This window comes from Hyperolius riggenbachi, chromosome 4 (assembly GCF_040937935.1).
Source record: "Hyperolius riggenbachi isolate aHypRig1 chromosome 4, aHypRig1.pri, whole genome shotgun sequence".
Lineage (NCBI taxonomy): Eukaryota > Metazoa > Chordata > Amphibia > Anura > Hyperoliidae > Hyperolius > Hyperolius riggenbachi.
Window position 1 is genome coordinate 498,505,459 of NC_090649.1, and position 14,819 is coordinate 498,520,277.

A 14,819-nucleotide genomic window follows, 5' to 3' on the forward strand; every position below is an offset into this window, starting at 1 on the left:
TTTTCATGTCTGTTTGAAGTTTGGTCTTTGGATTCTAGAATTCATCTTCCCCTAATAAGGATCTAATCTACAGTATTTCAGCTGTTGTCTGATTAATTAGCTAGTGTCAGTATTGTCCCTACAGCAACTGAACAGTTATTTAGCAGACACAAAAATGGTGTTAGTAAAATGCTTTCTAGGTTAGTTCAGCTGTTGTACGTATTAGTAAGTTTAGTAGTCTGTCATTGACTAGTTAAAACATGCGTGTGGGAGGGAGGGGGACATAAATGACGCAAGCAGTATTAAGCACCACCACTATTTGCACTAGAGAACAAATGAGCAGCAGCAGTAAACACATGCCAAATGTAACAAAAACGCAAACAAAACAGTGTAAAGCGCACTCTAGTGTGCACATGCATAAACACACTACAGACCAGAAACAAGGACAAAGTAAAAAATAACAAATAACCAAATGGCTTGTGATGAAGAAATATGTATGGATGTACCATAACACGGCAAGTTAAGCGGGCATGCCATGCTATATGAATGGTTAGAATCTGGCAGGGCCAGGAGCCACATGGGCAGCCAAAGGTTAGATTTAGTTTTGTTAATTACGGCTTGATGCAAACGGTAGTAAAGTTAATGATGCCCCTATGTGAGTAAAATTAAGAGTAAAATAATAAAAAAAGAAAAGAAAAAATAAATCAATTTGATAGGGACAGGAAGAACTTAGGAGGTCAACAACAGATGAAAAGAAGGAGTTGAAAGTAAGCAGAAGAGTACCAACCGCAGTTCCTCTTTAGTAATGATGTCTACAGTTAAAAGAAAGAAAGAAAAACACACGGCAAACCCAAAATAAGAAACAATTAGAATGATATCTACCGAACAATGTAGTTTGTTTACCATAGCGTGTCCAATGCCTGAGTGCTTTGTGGAGAAGGGGGGAGAAAGGAAATTAAAAACTGTGAACATAATAACGATTGTTACTTAAAAAAATAAGATGGTCACTACCATGTTAGTACATTTTTTGATTCAGGTAACGGTTAGTAGAATGACACATTCCATGAGTGACATGTTAGTTATTAAGCATGTTAGTAACATAGAAAAAAAAGGGCAAAAAAATTTTACAAGAAAAAAAGCAGACTAACAGGTAGGCCTCCACTGAGGCAACCACAGTAGTATTTGTCCTGCAAATATCTTTTATAACTTATCAGCTCTGTACTGAACAAAAACGGACACATGGTCGTCATCCCCCCATATATTTTACCCTAAATACATCTGACAGACATTAAAAATGGCTAAAATTATCAAAATGGTCACTTCCCGGAAAATAATTCTAAAATTCCTGAATCTTTTTTCTCTTTTTTTTTAAATTCAGAAATTAGTTTAGTATCCCCTACTACTGAATTTACAGTTTTCAAGGAATCCTCCTCAACTTCAAAACTTCTTTCGGTCATACTGATGGGCTTTTGGGGTCACAGATTACTGCAATGAAACAAAGCAAAGAAGATCCTGACACATAGAATGAGTTTAATGGCTTTCTGCAACCGCCTTCTTAAACATGCACCATCTGGGCTAAATAGTCTCAAATAAATAAATTGTAATTGTTTACTTTAAATTTTAAATATAAATGTTCTGTTCTTTTAACTAACCGCATGAGCAAAGGCAAATCTAGAAAGCGGGCATAGTAATTTTGGCTTGCCAACTGAATTCATTTTGTTAAAAAAAAAAATACATAAACAAAAATATAAAAAACATTGTTAATGAAAAGCTGTCAGTTCTAAAATGTATACCTGTTTAAATCTAGAAGAATTTTTAAGACTTCAATTAAGTATGGTTTAGAGGGCTGGCGTATAAAGGTTGCATAGTATATTTGTCTTTCAAAGGAAAGTAACTAGTAGTTTAATTTTCATTGAAGAGAGAAATTTTAAATCTATGCTGTATTTATAGTAATACTTATCAGGATTAGGAGGAAATAAGAGGAACACTGTTGTTGTTTTTTGAAAACTAAAAGCGGTGTAAAATGTATTCCTTTAAAAAAAAAATCACATTTGTTTGTGTAGGATGTATTCTTCCTTTAATATATACAGTATTTTTATGGAAGGTAATTTATATGTAATCATTTTTCCTTGTAGCACATTATGTAAATATTCTGTTCTTAATTCAAATATTTCTAGTTGTTAAACCAGCAGCTTCTGGATTAAATGAAACATGGCTTTGCAGGATCTAGCTACTTGAGTAAAAACATAAATACAACTTATGATTTTAGGATTGTGCAATAACAGAGTAAAAGAGGCCAATTTAGAAAATGTCCATATAAGCTGTGTTTATAGAGATAATAATAATAATAGTAATGGCAGTATTTGTATAGCGCCTTTCTCCTGTCGGACTCAAAGCGCTTGCGAGGCAGCCACTAGAGCGCACTCAGTAGGCAGTAGCAGTGTTAGGGAGTCTTGCCCAATGAACTCCTTACTGAATTACTGGCTTACTGAACAGGCAGAGCCGAGATTCGAACCCAGGTCTCCCATGTCAGAGGCAGAGCCCTTAACCAGTACACCATCCAGCCATGTGAAAAGACCCATTACAAGGATCACTCTCCAATACATTACGGTAACAGCTTAGCCACCAAGGTGGTGAAGTTTATCAATTTTTTACTGATGCTACCAAAGAAGATCAGTAAACTTAACTGTTAGGTGTGCACTTCTATAGGCGGTCTTTAAAACTTATTAACAGTGTATAAAATCTCACAGCAAAATAACTTATTTTGCGCATAGCAAGGTCAGCTCTGCCATCTCAGTCTTACCACAAGGTAACTCAATATCACTTATTGATTTTGCATTGCAACAAAAATTAGGGGTTTCCCCCCCCCCCCCTCGCATTATATGTGCAACAAGTACATTGCCTGTTACAAAAGCAGCATACTGTAAGTGCTACATATATAACAAAATTACAAAAGCAGTTATATGTGTGTAAATCCTGGTTAAGTTAAAGTGTGTCCATTCTTTGGGGTAACTGTGCAGGGTTAAGATAATATGGAACCTTTTAAAAATGGTTCATTGGAATTTAAGGCATTTCCAAATTCAGGCAGAAATTGAGAAGTATTTCAAAATGTCACATTCCAAAATGTGTTTGTGTAATAATTACTAAGCATTGTGTTAGGGTTAATTCATAGTATGAGCGATTGTGCTCAGTTTGCCAATTGGCAGTGATTGGCAAAGCACTAAAGCATCCTATGAAGGTGTTTTTATTGTAGTGTTTTGATTTTAACAAAATTGAAAATGTTCTCCCTGTACCATTTTAGAGCATTTTTTTTAAAGTATTGTGCAAAATGCCCATTCCTTTAAAAATCGCTCTGAAAATCACTTTGCAAAATTGCAATTGCGAAAGCGCTTAGCAATTGCATTTTGTAGTATAAACTATGCCCTACACTTGAAAATATATTAATGGAAACCTAAACTTAGTGGTATCTGGAAAGTGTGCACAACGATCTAAAATCTCAATTTGTGCTTTATTCCATCTTTTCCTGACTTACAAATATTTGAATACATGCAAGGTAGTTTACAGTGAGTTTACCCAACATGCTGTACATTTATACCTACTTCAGAAAAATAAATATGTAAGAAATAATTGATTTGTTTTCTTTATTAAATATTAAGTTGTAATATTATTACATGCCTTTTGCCATTAGTAAGATAGTGTTATTTATTTACCAGATTTGTTTGTTGCTTGGTTTGGAGGGAACAATCCCTGACTTTCTTTGTGAAATCATAAAGGCCTTGCTTCAGTGCTGATTCTTTGTTTATAGCACTACTTGAATTTACAACCTACAGCAGCTTGCAAGTTGTTTAGAATCAAGTCTTACCGCACCGGCTACATTGCTTTTCCAAGTACATCATTTAGAACTAATAAAGCTAAAAGATCTGCCTGACAAGTAATCAACTGACCTTTTTAAATGGAATAAAAATATGGCGGTCACCATATCACTTTCATTTCAAGTAACAAAGCCATAAGTAACAATTAGTATAATTTTAATTCTTATAAAACAAATATCTTTACATCTCAGTTCTAAAATTTTAAAATATAATACAAATGTAGCAATCTATTTTATAGAGGTGATGAATTCAAGCCAATGCTTACATATTCATGTTTAATACATCTGCCTCAAATGCTAATTTTAATTATGTGTAAGTCACGGCTAATTTCCTATAGATATAAAACTACTTAGAACTGGTTCACACTGCAAGCGTTTTTTTAAAGCGTTTGTGATTTTAAATAATCTTGCTAACGGAATTCCATGTGTTTATTCTCACTGCATTTTTAAAAAAAAATCCCCTATAGCAGTGCATTAACAAGCGCTTCTTGTGTATATCTAGGGCTGATTTACATTCCCCCATTTTTATGCATTAAACAAGGTTTTACACCGTGCCAAATGTAATTCTGCACACAATTTGACTAAAAAGTTTTCTTAGTTAAAAAAAGAAAACTGTTTGTTTTTTTTTATTTATTTTTAGGTTTTGTTAGATGAATTTTCTTGTTAGTTATTCCATTGGTGAACATTCTACATTTTCTAATACATTAGTTATATAAAATGGGACAAATAATATGTAAATTAATACCAGCACTGAAATTAATAAGTTTTAGTACAAAAGGGTTCAACTTTGTGTTATAAATAATTATGTTTCTATTAAAAGAAAATTGTATGAAATTTTATTTCAAATCCGTATCTAAAAGCAAAACAAACCTGCAAACTGGTCTTGATTTAGACACATCCCCCAAAATAATAGTATGCAAATCAAATGACTAATAAGTAGTTGTGCTGCTATAATTAAGACCTGCCTTTAGCTGGGACACAAATTGTCTACTGAGTATGAGTGTATGCTATTCTCCTAGACATAATTAAAGGGGTTCTCTTGCACTTTTAAAAACAAAAACTGCCACTAACCTGGGGCTTCTGTCGGCCCCCTGCAGCTGGAATGTCCCGTGCCGTCCTCCTCCGATCAACTGTTTCCATCCCCGCTGCCAGAACCGGTGTAATTATTCGTCTAACTAGACGATTAGAAGTGCAGCTGCGTGGCCGTGGCCACGCACGTGCTTGCTCCCGCGTGCGTTAGCGGGAGCTAACTGCGCAGACGCAGTACAGGAAAACTTTGCACTGCACCTGCGTAGTAAGCTCCCACTAACAGGTGCAGGAGCGAGCACATGCATAGCCACACAGCCGTACTTCTATTCGTTTAGTTTGATGAATAATTACACTGGTGCCGGAAGCGGGGAACAGGTGATCAGAGGAGGATGCTGAGGAGGTGATCAGAGGAGGATGGCACAGGACATTCCATCTGCAGGGGGCCAATAGAAGCCCCAGCTTAATGGCAGTTTTTTGTTTTTTTAAAAATGCAAGAGAACCCGTTTAAGGCTTCTGCTTTCAGCAGAGGGTAGTTCAGGACTCCAAAAGCAACTTTTGAAAGTTTACTGAGCAAATGCTTCATCATGTGACAGATTGTATTAGATCATTCAATTCAAATCAGTTTAACCTTGAATCACTCAGACTCACTTTGAATACTGATTTGAGAATCCACTCAATACTAATCACAACAGTGTGGCAGATAAGTGTAAAAATTCGAAAAAAAAAAAACTGTACTGTTAAGGAGACATTTTATTAAAAACCTTTAATTTCTTCTTACTAAAGTTGACCAGAAGACCAGCCTTATCTCACTATTCCAATAAATGTGGGTTTAAGCAATGGTATATTTATTATGCGGGGAAAAGCCAATTCTCCATCTCCAACTTTGGTTATAAATAATCACTTGATTTCAAAGTTTCAGTTCATTTTAAAGGTGCTTTTATTCCCCACATGAAGGTATTTTCTGTACTTTTTTCATTACTTTTCCAATGGAATTTAATTAAAAATATTCAATTCAGCTCTTGTTTTTATAAATCTGGTGGGAAAAACAAAACATAAATTAGTAAAAGATTTTAAAAAGTGGAAAAAATGGTGATTGATCATGTTCTCCCCAAACAGATCTGTTATTTCAGGTCTGAAGTTTTTGTTTTGTTTTACTTTTTATATGTATAGGACTATATATATTTTTTTTCAGACAAGGTTATAGTTTGATGGTGAATAGGCCTAAACTTTTTTTTTTGCCAATAAGGTTGCAGTTTGATGGTATATTCAGCTTTGTATGTTAGTATTTAAACATCATTGACTGTGATGATACTTATTTCTGTCTTCCGTTGTGCGGAATGCACAACAGAAGACAGAAATAAGTATCATAAGTATAAGAAGTTTACAATAAAATACTGTAAGAATGGTATACATTTAGTACAAGCAAAATTGCTATACATGACAAATGACAATACTGCTTGTACTGAATGTATTGCATTCTTATTTTTTAAACTTCTGATCTTGCTAACAAATATTTATTTTTGAAAAAAATAGATCTGTTATTTATAACAGTATGATAGTAGGTATTAAAAGGTATTATTTTTTACAAAGTGTTGTTTTTTTTATTTTTAAATTTAGGTTAGGTCACTTGCACGGAGGTTTGCCTCACCGTGGCGCAAGTGTCTAGTATAATATACTTTGCATGCAAACCATATTGGGAGCTACAGCTCCTCCTAGTTTAACAAATGTTAGCACTTGTCTAGGATGCAGGGCATGCATTTTTAAGTCTGACAGAGGCGGACTGTGCCTGTGCGATTAACCATTCAATTGCAACATGTGTTTAGGGAAGCGCAGCCTTTCCCCCCACCTTTTTTCAACATTGTTTTTTTTCTACCTATATAATTTATAACAGTATGGAAACACTCTAGCTAGCTATACATTTTGATCTCCATTTTTAAAACTCCAGGAATTTTCACCAGATATGTAAAACAGAAAACAGTCATTTTTCATTGATGAACATGATTAGAAAATTGGAGAAAAGAATTGCTGCAAATACTCTGATGTGATTAAAAGAAGCTCAACTTAAAAATCAAAGAAGTGTTGAAAAGTAGTGCAGATCTGGTGAACAGAAGCCCTATTGACTTGTATTTATGTAATTTAATTTTTTTTTTTGAGAAATTATTCTGGTTAAAAAAAATAACTTTTGTTTTAGAGAACAGGCCTTTGCAATTTTTGTATACCAATATGGAGACACCTTAAAAAATTGTCAGACAATAAATGAAAAAATACACCATGGAGAGGTAACAAAAAAAACGATATTTACACTTTTTCAGCACTTTTACAAATATAGTGAACCAAGAAAATGATCATATTTATTACCAAAAATCTAGAGAATGCCCTATTCCCAGCATTATACATATACTCACTTCATCTACATAAGACACTAGTTCAGTTTTAGAGTGTAAATTCAAAATGCAATTTTAGTTGTTCATCTAGAATAAATATTTGTTGATCTTTGGTTAATTTGTCTCTCAAAGCAAGAACAAGTGATCTATCGAAAACCCTTTACCTATTGCAGTTAACTGCATGCTACCTGGTACACAGACAGCTATAATATTACAAAACAATATAAAAGGGAAGGGACAATGTTGACAGTTGAATAACAGAAACAGCTGTCGTGAAAGATTTGCACTTGCTTTAAGAGACAATATGCATTGAAGCTAGATTAATCTGAAGCTACACACAGAAGAACAAAGGCTGTTAAAAGGGTGACCAAAAACAGTTACAAAATGTTCTCTATGCTTTGTGTGCAGTTTCAAGCTATCAGTTGGAAAATCATAATTTTTCATAAACGTTTTATACAATGTGAGTTAAAGCAAATTAAATTCTACTAACTGTACTTTTATTTTCTCTTTAAAGCACTCTGTTTTAAAATAAATTAAGTAGTAGTAAATAGTAAATAGTTTGTTAAAAATTACACCATAGGACCAAAAATATTAGTATACGTTACAAAATAAAAAAAGACCAAAAATAAATAAATATCATTGCAAATGCAAGTACACCTGGTTTAGTAAAACATATAAACACACTGGGGTTGACTTACATGAAGACATGCACTATGAAGAACAGTGAAGAGTTATTTTTGGTTCCAATAGCCAATCATATAGCTAGACCTAAACATGCATAACTTCAGCATTCTTCATTTCGCATCCACTTCAGTACATCACCACACTGGGGATATATGTCTCATTAATTAAGCCCATCTTGATATTTTTGATACCTCTGATACAGCAAGGCAAGGAAGAAAATGAATTAGGCTGGTGACAAAATTATCATCATCAGATCTTTAAAACGATTACAGACTTTCAAAGTATCCATTATTCTCAAGAAAAGGTGATTTTGCCTTTTTTTAGTGTACATTTGATAAAGAAACCCATTGAAAAGGGCACAGGAAATAGCCGGTAGTAGACTATCAGTAAATTTACTGACATTCTACTACTTCATTTCTGTAGTAAAATATTGGTAGTATTTACCTATATGTTACTGTGACCTATCCTCTCCCTACTTTCACATCACTTTCACTTTTACCCCCCACACTGAGGAGGTAGCTAATCTGAACCCCCCACACTGGTGGTGCCTAACCTTAACGGAGGTGTTAGGTTAGTTATTGGACAAACAGATGCTCCATGTTAATGACTGAGGATGTGAATATGCCCACAAAACACGTTGCATGTGGAATAATTATGGCTGCTTTTTATTTTTATTTTTTTTATATAAAGAACTGCTGTTTTGAAATTACACAACTTATGTTTGAATTTTGGTGGTAAGTCCTCCACTATCTCCATTTTTAAATGTATTTTAAATATTTTATTCTTATTGCCACCTCTGTATCATCAATTTTAATTTCTAATATTGTCCACCCTTGGTGAAGGGGTGTCTCCCCAGAGGCATAGCTATGGGTGGGCAAGGGGGGGCATATGTCCACGGGCGCAGCACTGTGAGGGCACTCAGCACGGCTGCTGCACCCCCACATGCGTGAGAGGCAGCTTGCTGGCTGCCCGAAGTGCTCCTCCCTCTCTCTCTTCCTCTGCAGAGGAGCGCAGAAGCATTAAAAGCAGCAGAAAAAGTGGGGTGCATCTGGCTATCTAAAGGGGGACACATCTGGCTATCTAAAGGGGGGCAAATCTGCCTATGTTAAGGGGGACACATCTGGCTATCTTAAGGGGGGCAAATCTTCCTATGTAAAGGGGGCACATCTGGCTATGTAAAGGGGGCACATCTGGCTATATAAAGGGGGACACATCTGGTTATCTAAAAGGGGTAAATTTTTCTATTTAATGGGGGGGATCTGACAATCTAAAGGGGGGCACATTTGGCTATTTAAAGGGGGGCACATCTGGCTATATAAAGGGGGCACATCTGGGTATCTGAATGAGGAAGGGGGCTCATCTAAACAATATTTGACTACACCCATGACCACGCCCACATCCTGATGTGTGCCCACGCCCATTTTGTCCAGATGGGGCGCAAAAACTGTTTTTGTCCCCGGGCACTGAAAACCTTAGCTATGCCTCTGTGTCTCCCCCCCTAACCTATTACAACAGAGAGCAACTTTTAGCCCAATTGGGGAAGGGATTGTGATTCCTATCTTTACTTCCACTGCCTTTGTAGTGACTTACTTTTGTGATTATATTATAGCTAAAATAAATCTTTACCTCCTTGACTATACATATTGCGCTATTGGGGTTCTCGGTTTCTGCTTTTTTTCCCACTGTAAGGGCTGTTTCACACCAAAAATTGCCAAAAAACACAATCGCAATGTATATATATCTGCATTTTGTTGCAATTGCTTTTGCGATCTCAAATGCTGCAGTGTAAATGCTCACATAGGAAGTCATTGCAGTAGGATTTGTGATAGCTTGCAATGCAATCACTGCGGAATCACTAGCAGTGTGAAAGAGCCCTGACTACCCAGTTTCTTAAAAAGAGTGTAGTAAAAATGTTTACTATTTACCTGCATCAGTGTTTTACTTCAGCTAACATCTGGAAATATGCCTGAAGAAGGGGAGTAGATCCCAGAAAGCTTGCATTATTTAACTTTATCAGTTAGCCATTAAAAGGTATTACTTTTACAAGACTTTGTTTTTTTCTACCTATTTAAAAAGAGTGTAAAATTATCAAATGCAGGTATACTGAATCACTGATTAAGGTCCCCTTTTAAGACATTTTAGGCACACTTGAGTGTAAACAAACTCACACTTAAAGTTTTTTTGGGCACATTTCAAAGCTGCTTTAAAGACAATTATTTTTCTTATAAGAAAGTACAACTATACTAATACAATGGACACTTGAAAGTTTCTGCATCTCTAAAACAATTATCAGTTAATGTTTATAACTGGTAGAAATAATAATGTTGCTATTATTGCCTTGCGTTACACAGAAATAAACAAAAACTAAGTAATTACTCTTTCAATAGCAATTTTTACCGTTTTTCCTTGGGCAAAAATGAATGCAACATGCTTCCATTAGGCTCACCTGCTGGATCTTTTCATCCATATGCAAGCTTTGAAGAAAGAAACCTTGCACATTTGCAAGAGGGTGAACTGTTTGAAAAAAAATCGTTGACGTGTAGGAGAGAAAAAAATAACACAAGGAAAACTTTTTTAAAATGATAAAGGTGATTCCCTAAACATTTTTTATGTATATTTGCATTGGCAGCCAATCCTACCTGAACTACACCTATGGCTTTCCTTCCGAACTCACTTTCACTAAACATAGTGCTTGGCGTAAAGTGATACGATGAACTTAAGCCCTTGATATTTTCTAGGTCTGCCCAGGCTCAGATGTGGCTCGATATATTCCTCAAAAATAAATTAGACTAAATATTTTGGTATGTATGTAACCTAATTGTACTAAAGAAAAAATAAATCACTTTTTTCATCCATTTTACTGTTACCTGACGCAGGTTTCTTGTTACTTTCACATCATGCCAGTTATTGTCATTAAATTTTCCATTCACTGGTTCCACCAAGGCCTCAAAGGCCCCTGACCCCAAATTAATGACCAAGGAGACGGCTCCATTTTTCAGCGCTAGATTGACATAATCTGCAGATTTCCCTGTGTGAAGCATCAGTCCGTTCCTCTGAAGGGTTTTAAACGACAAGGTAATTTCATCACTGCTGCTTTGTATCGGGTTTTGAGACAAGTCATAGCAGAAATACTCGGACCCTTTAAATGTGGCAATATATTCTTCTTTTCCTGGAAAACATAAAAAAAATGCATTTTTAATATGACACGTTAAAACTAGAATATTATAAATCATTTAACTGTGTTGCCGTTAGAGAGAAAAAAATTAAAACAGAAGCAGCATCGTGCGCTATATCACAAAAATAATAACATTCATTTTAAATGCAGCTGACAAGCTATGGTAAAAGCTCTGCCAATTGTACAATGGTGTAAGTAGCTAAAATAGAATCAACTGCCTTCTCCTACATCTCTTCATGTTGCACTCAGCTCATTATTTTTATGCATGAGCTCATTAAAAACTAAAATTAAAACTAAACAGGGTTTCAGCTCAGTGCCACTTTAAACCTATTCAACTGTGCGAGAGTTTCCAATATTATAATAATGGTGAATATTTTGTTTAAACGCATGTCCTCATCATTATCATATGATATAAACATTATAATTATCTATATTCTTCTCCGTCCTCCGCTTGCTGCTATTATTATTACATTATTTAAAAAGAGGATATATATGATTTTGTTTAAGTGTCAGTGTATGTTAGCTTGAAATACTCTATTATAATAATAATAATAATAATAATAATAATAATAATAATACCATCAGTTGGTATTGTTATTATTATTAGTAATGGTAGAAGTAGTAGTACGGATAGTAATAGCAGAAGTAGTAACAGTAGTAATAGTAGTAGTATAAGTAGTAGCAGCAGTAGTAGTAGTAGTAACATTAGTAGTAGTAGTAGTAGTATTAAAGCAGTATAAAACTCTGACATAATATTTAGTAAAACATGTTTTCCTACTTTTGATACCCCATACAGTTATCATATTTGCTTTTGTGCATACGTATTATTATTCATTTAGAAATTACAAGTTCCCAAAGTACATTTTTTTTGCCCTGAGATCTGCCATTGCATTTTATTCATAACTGGTGTATTCATATTGTAATGTACCCGGAAATGCTTTCTGAGTCTGAGTCTGTGTTCTGGAGTGTCTGAATTGCCAGAGAATGTTCACATTCCTCACTTGATACAATTAAGTAAACACAAGATAATGTTATCTACAGTTCAGATGCGTCCAGCTTTCCCTGCAGGGAGCTTGTAAGTCCTGTCTTTAACCCTTTGAAAGCTGTTCTAGTTAAAAAAATGGTGGTAGTATATAAAATGCTGTAAATAATCTTTTAGAGCAAAGAAGAAATGCTGGGTTTCATTCCGCTTTAACCTGTTCTCAGAATAGGTACAGTTTATCTGCACCCCTTGAGACTTCATCTTGTGTAGCTATACTTACCTCGCCGCGATTGTCTGCCACACACCCTCACACGCGCTCCAGCATGCGTTCTTATTGCTGGCTGTTAGTAGACTGATTGGTGAATGGGAACACATGTTCCCATTCACAGACCAAAGTGCCTGTTATCAATGATCACCAGCATCAGTGAGATGCTGGTAGTCATTAAGAAAGTGAAAGTAAAACATACAAATAACATTTCCTGTGTGCTGTTCACACTACACAGGAATATAAAGCGGGGGACATCTAGTGGCCAAATAGTAAAGTTATACCTACATACATGAAATACAAATAAATAAAGCCTCCATTAATCAACCTCTTACCTCCCCCCACCCCCATAGTTATTACCAAAATAAAACAGGTTTAATAAACAAAAAATGACTTATAAAATAATAATAAATACAAAAATAGTTACCTTAGGGATTCAACTTTTTAATATGTATGTCATCCTTTATTATAATTCCCCTGTGTCGCTGCGTCCTCCTGTCCCTGTGTCCGAGCGTTTAGACAAGACAAGACAAATAACATTTATATTGCGCATTTCTCCTTGCGGACTCAAAGCGCCAGAGCAGAGCAGCAGCCACTAGGGCGTGCTCTATTGGCAGTAGCAGTGTAAGGGAGACTTGCCAAAGGTCTCCTACTGAATTAGTGCTGGCTTACTGAACAGGCAGAGCCGAGATTCGAACCCTGGTCTCCTGTGTCAGAGGCAGAGCCCTTAACCAGTACACTATCCAGCCAACTGTTTAAGCTATTGCACATGTGCAGCATGGACAGCCTTTGGGACAGGAGGAGGAAATGGCCAGGGGGCTGGGCATGTGCGTGGGCGAACGTGTGCATGGGCACTCATGCGCACTGACATGCAGCAGTGGTGGTGGCCACAGGGGCGGGAGGAGAGGGGGGTTGTGAGAGAGACCTAGAGCCCATTATATTAACAGGCTTAGGTCTACTAGTGAGGGTATATTACTGTAATTTTTGCAAAGAAGGGACTGGAATTAGTGATGAACACAGAACTGAAAAAATGCACCTTTATTTCCAAATAAAATATTGCCGCTATGCATTGCACTAGGGACATAATTTAAACATTGAAATAACCAGGACAAATGTGCAAATAACATGTATGGGTTTTAAACACAGTAGCACATTTTATTTTAAAACTATAATGGTTGAAAACTGAGAAATACTGACTTTTTTGTTCTTATTATACCTATTACGCCTATTATATACACCTATTTGATGGCAAAAAAACAGACATAGCTCATTTTGGTGTGATAAGTAGTGATAAAGTTATTAGCAAATGAAAGGAAAGAGCGCTGAGAGGTGAAAATTGCTTTGGTCTATAAAAAATGTGCTTGTCCTTAAGGGGGACACCACCTGTAGTGGTCAAGTGGTTAATAATAGTAGTGGTAGGAGCAGTTTTAATTATAATAGCAGTAGTGGTAGTAATAATAATAGGAGTAGTGGTAGTAATAATAATAGGAGTAGTAGTAGGAGTATTAATAATAATAATAGCAGCAGCAGCAGCAGCAGAGTAGCAGTAAAAATAGAAGGAGTAGTAGTAGTAGTAGTAGTAGTAGAAGGAGTAGTAGTAGTAGTAGTAGTAGTAGTAGTGGTAGTAGTAGTAGTAGTAGTAGTAGTAGTAGTAGTAGTAGTAGTAGTAGTAGTAGTAGTAGTAGTAGTAATAGAAGGAGTAGTAGTAGAAGTAGTAGTAGTAATAGTAGGAGTAGTAGAAGTAGTAGTAGTAATAGAAGGAGTAGTAGTAGGAGTAGTAGTGGTAGTAGTAGTAGTAATAGTAGGAGTAGTAGAAGTAGTAGTAGTGGGCATCAGTAAGGTGGAAAGCAGTGTCCAGCACAGTGGTGAAAGGCAGACATATGGGTAAGTGAGCCTTCGTTTTGCTTTCAATTCATCTCTATTAATTCAGTACCACTGGCTATAAACTTATTTTCTCACACGTCAAAATGCTATTTCTTTGCAGCATATATGTATTAATTGTATCTCCCTTGAGCTGAATTTTGATGTATGATATTCTTAAAGTGAACCGCATTTAAAAAAATGAAGCAAATACTTACCTAAGGAGAGGGAAGGCTCTGGGTCGTATAGAGCCTTCCGTCTCCTCTCTCGGTGCTCTCTATCCTGTGCTGGCTTCCCCCCATTTCAATCCCCCACCAAAAGGGTATTTGGAAGTCTGCGGGAGCCGTGTCCTCCCAAAGATGTGCGGCTCCATACTGCACAGTCATAAGCGTGCAAGAGAGCGTGCTTGCGCAGGTGCAGTACAGGGCCACCCTTCTTCAGGAGCACTCGGGCTCCCTGAAGACTTCTGAAGCCTCCTTCGGCCGGGTAAAGCAGTATTTGACTAATTTAGTCACTGCTACCGGGCGAGCCAGCACTGGAACGAGGGGACCAGGAGAGGAGCGGGAAAGCTCTATAGGACCCAGAACCTT

The 14,819-nt window shown here is 36.1% G+C and overlaps 1 protein-coding gene across 24 annotated transcripts in view; it reads right to left on the reverse strand.

Moving 5' to 3' along the window:
* The window catches only part of LOC137504538 (neurexin-1), a 2,090,050-nt gene that overhangs the window by 1,281,726 nt on the left and 793,505 nt on the right, over positions 1-14,819 (reverse strand). For 17 of the 24 annotated variants that reach the window (XM_068233118.1, XM_068233117.1, XM_068233096.1 and 14 more), the window contains 2 exons: positions 10,815-11,116; positions 883-906 (listed from right to left, as the gene is read on the reverse strand). In XM_068233118.1, the coding sequence (XP_068089219.1) occupies positions 883-906; positions 10,815-11,116 (326 nt within the window). The remainder of the gene's footprint in view (positions 1-882; positions 907-10,814; positions 11,117-14,819) is intronic. The other 7 variants (XM_068233108.1, XM_068233107.1, XM_068233106.1 and 4 more) reach the window with 1 other exon arrangement.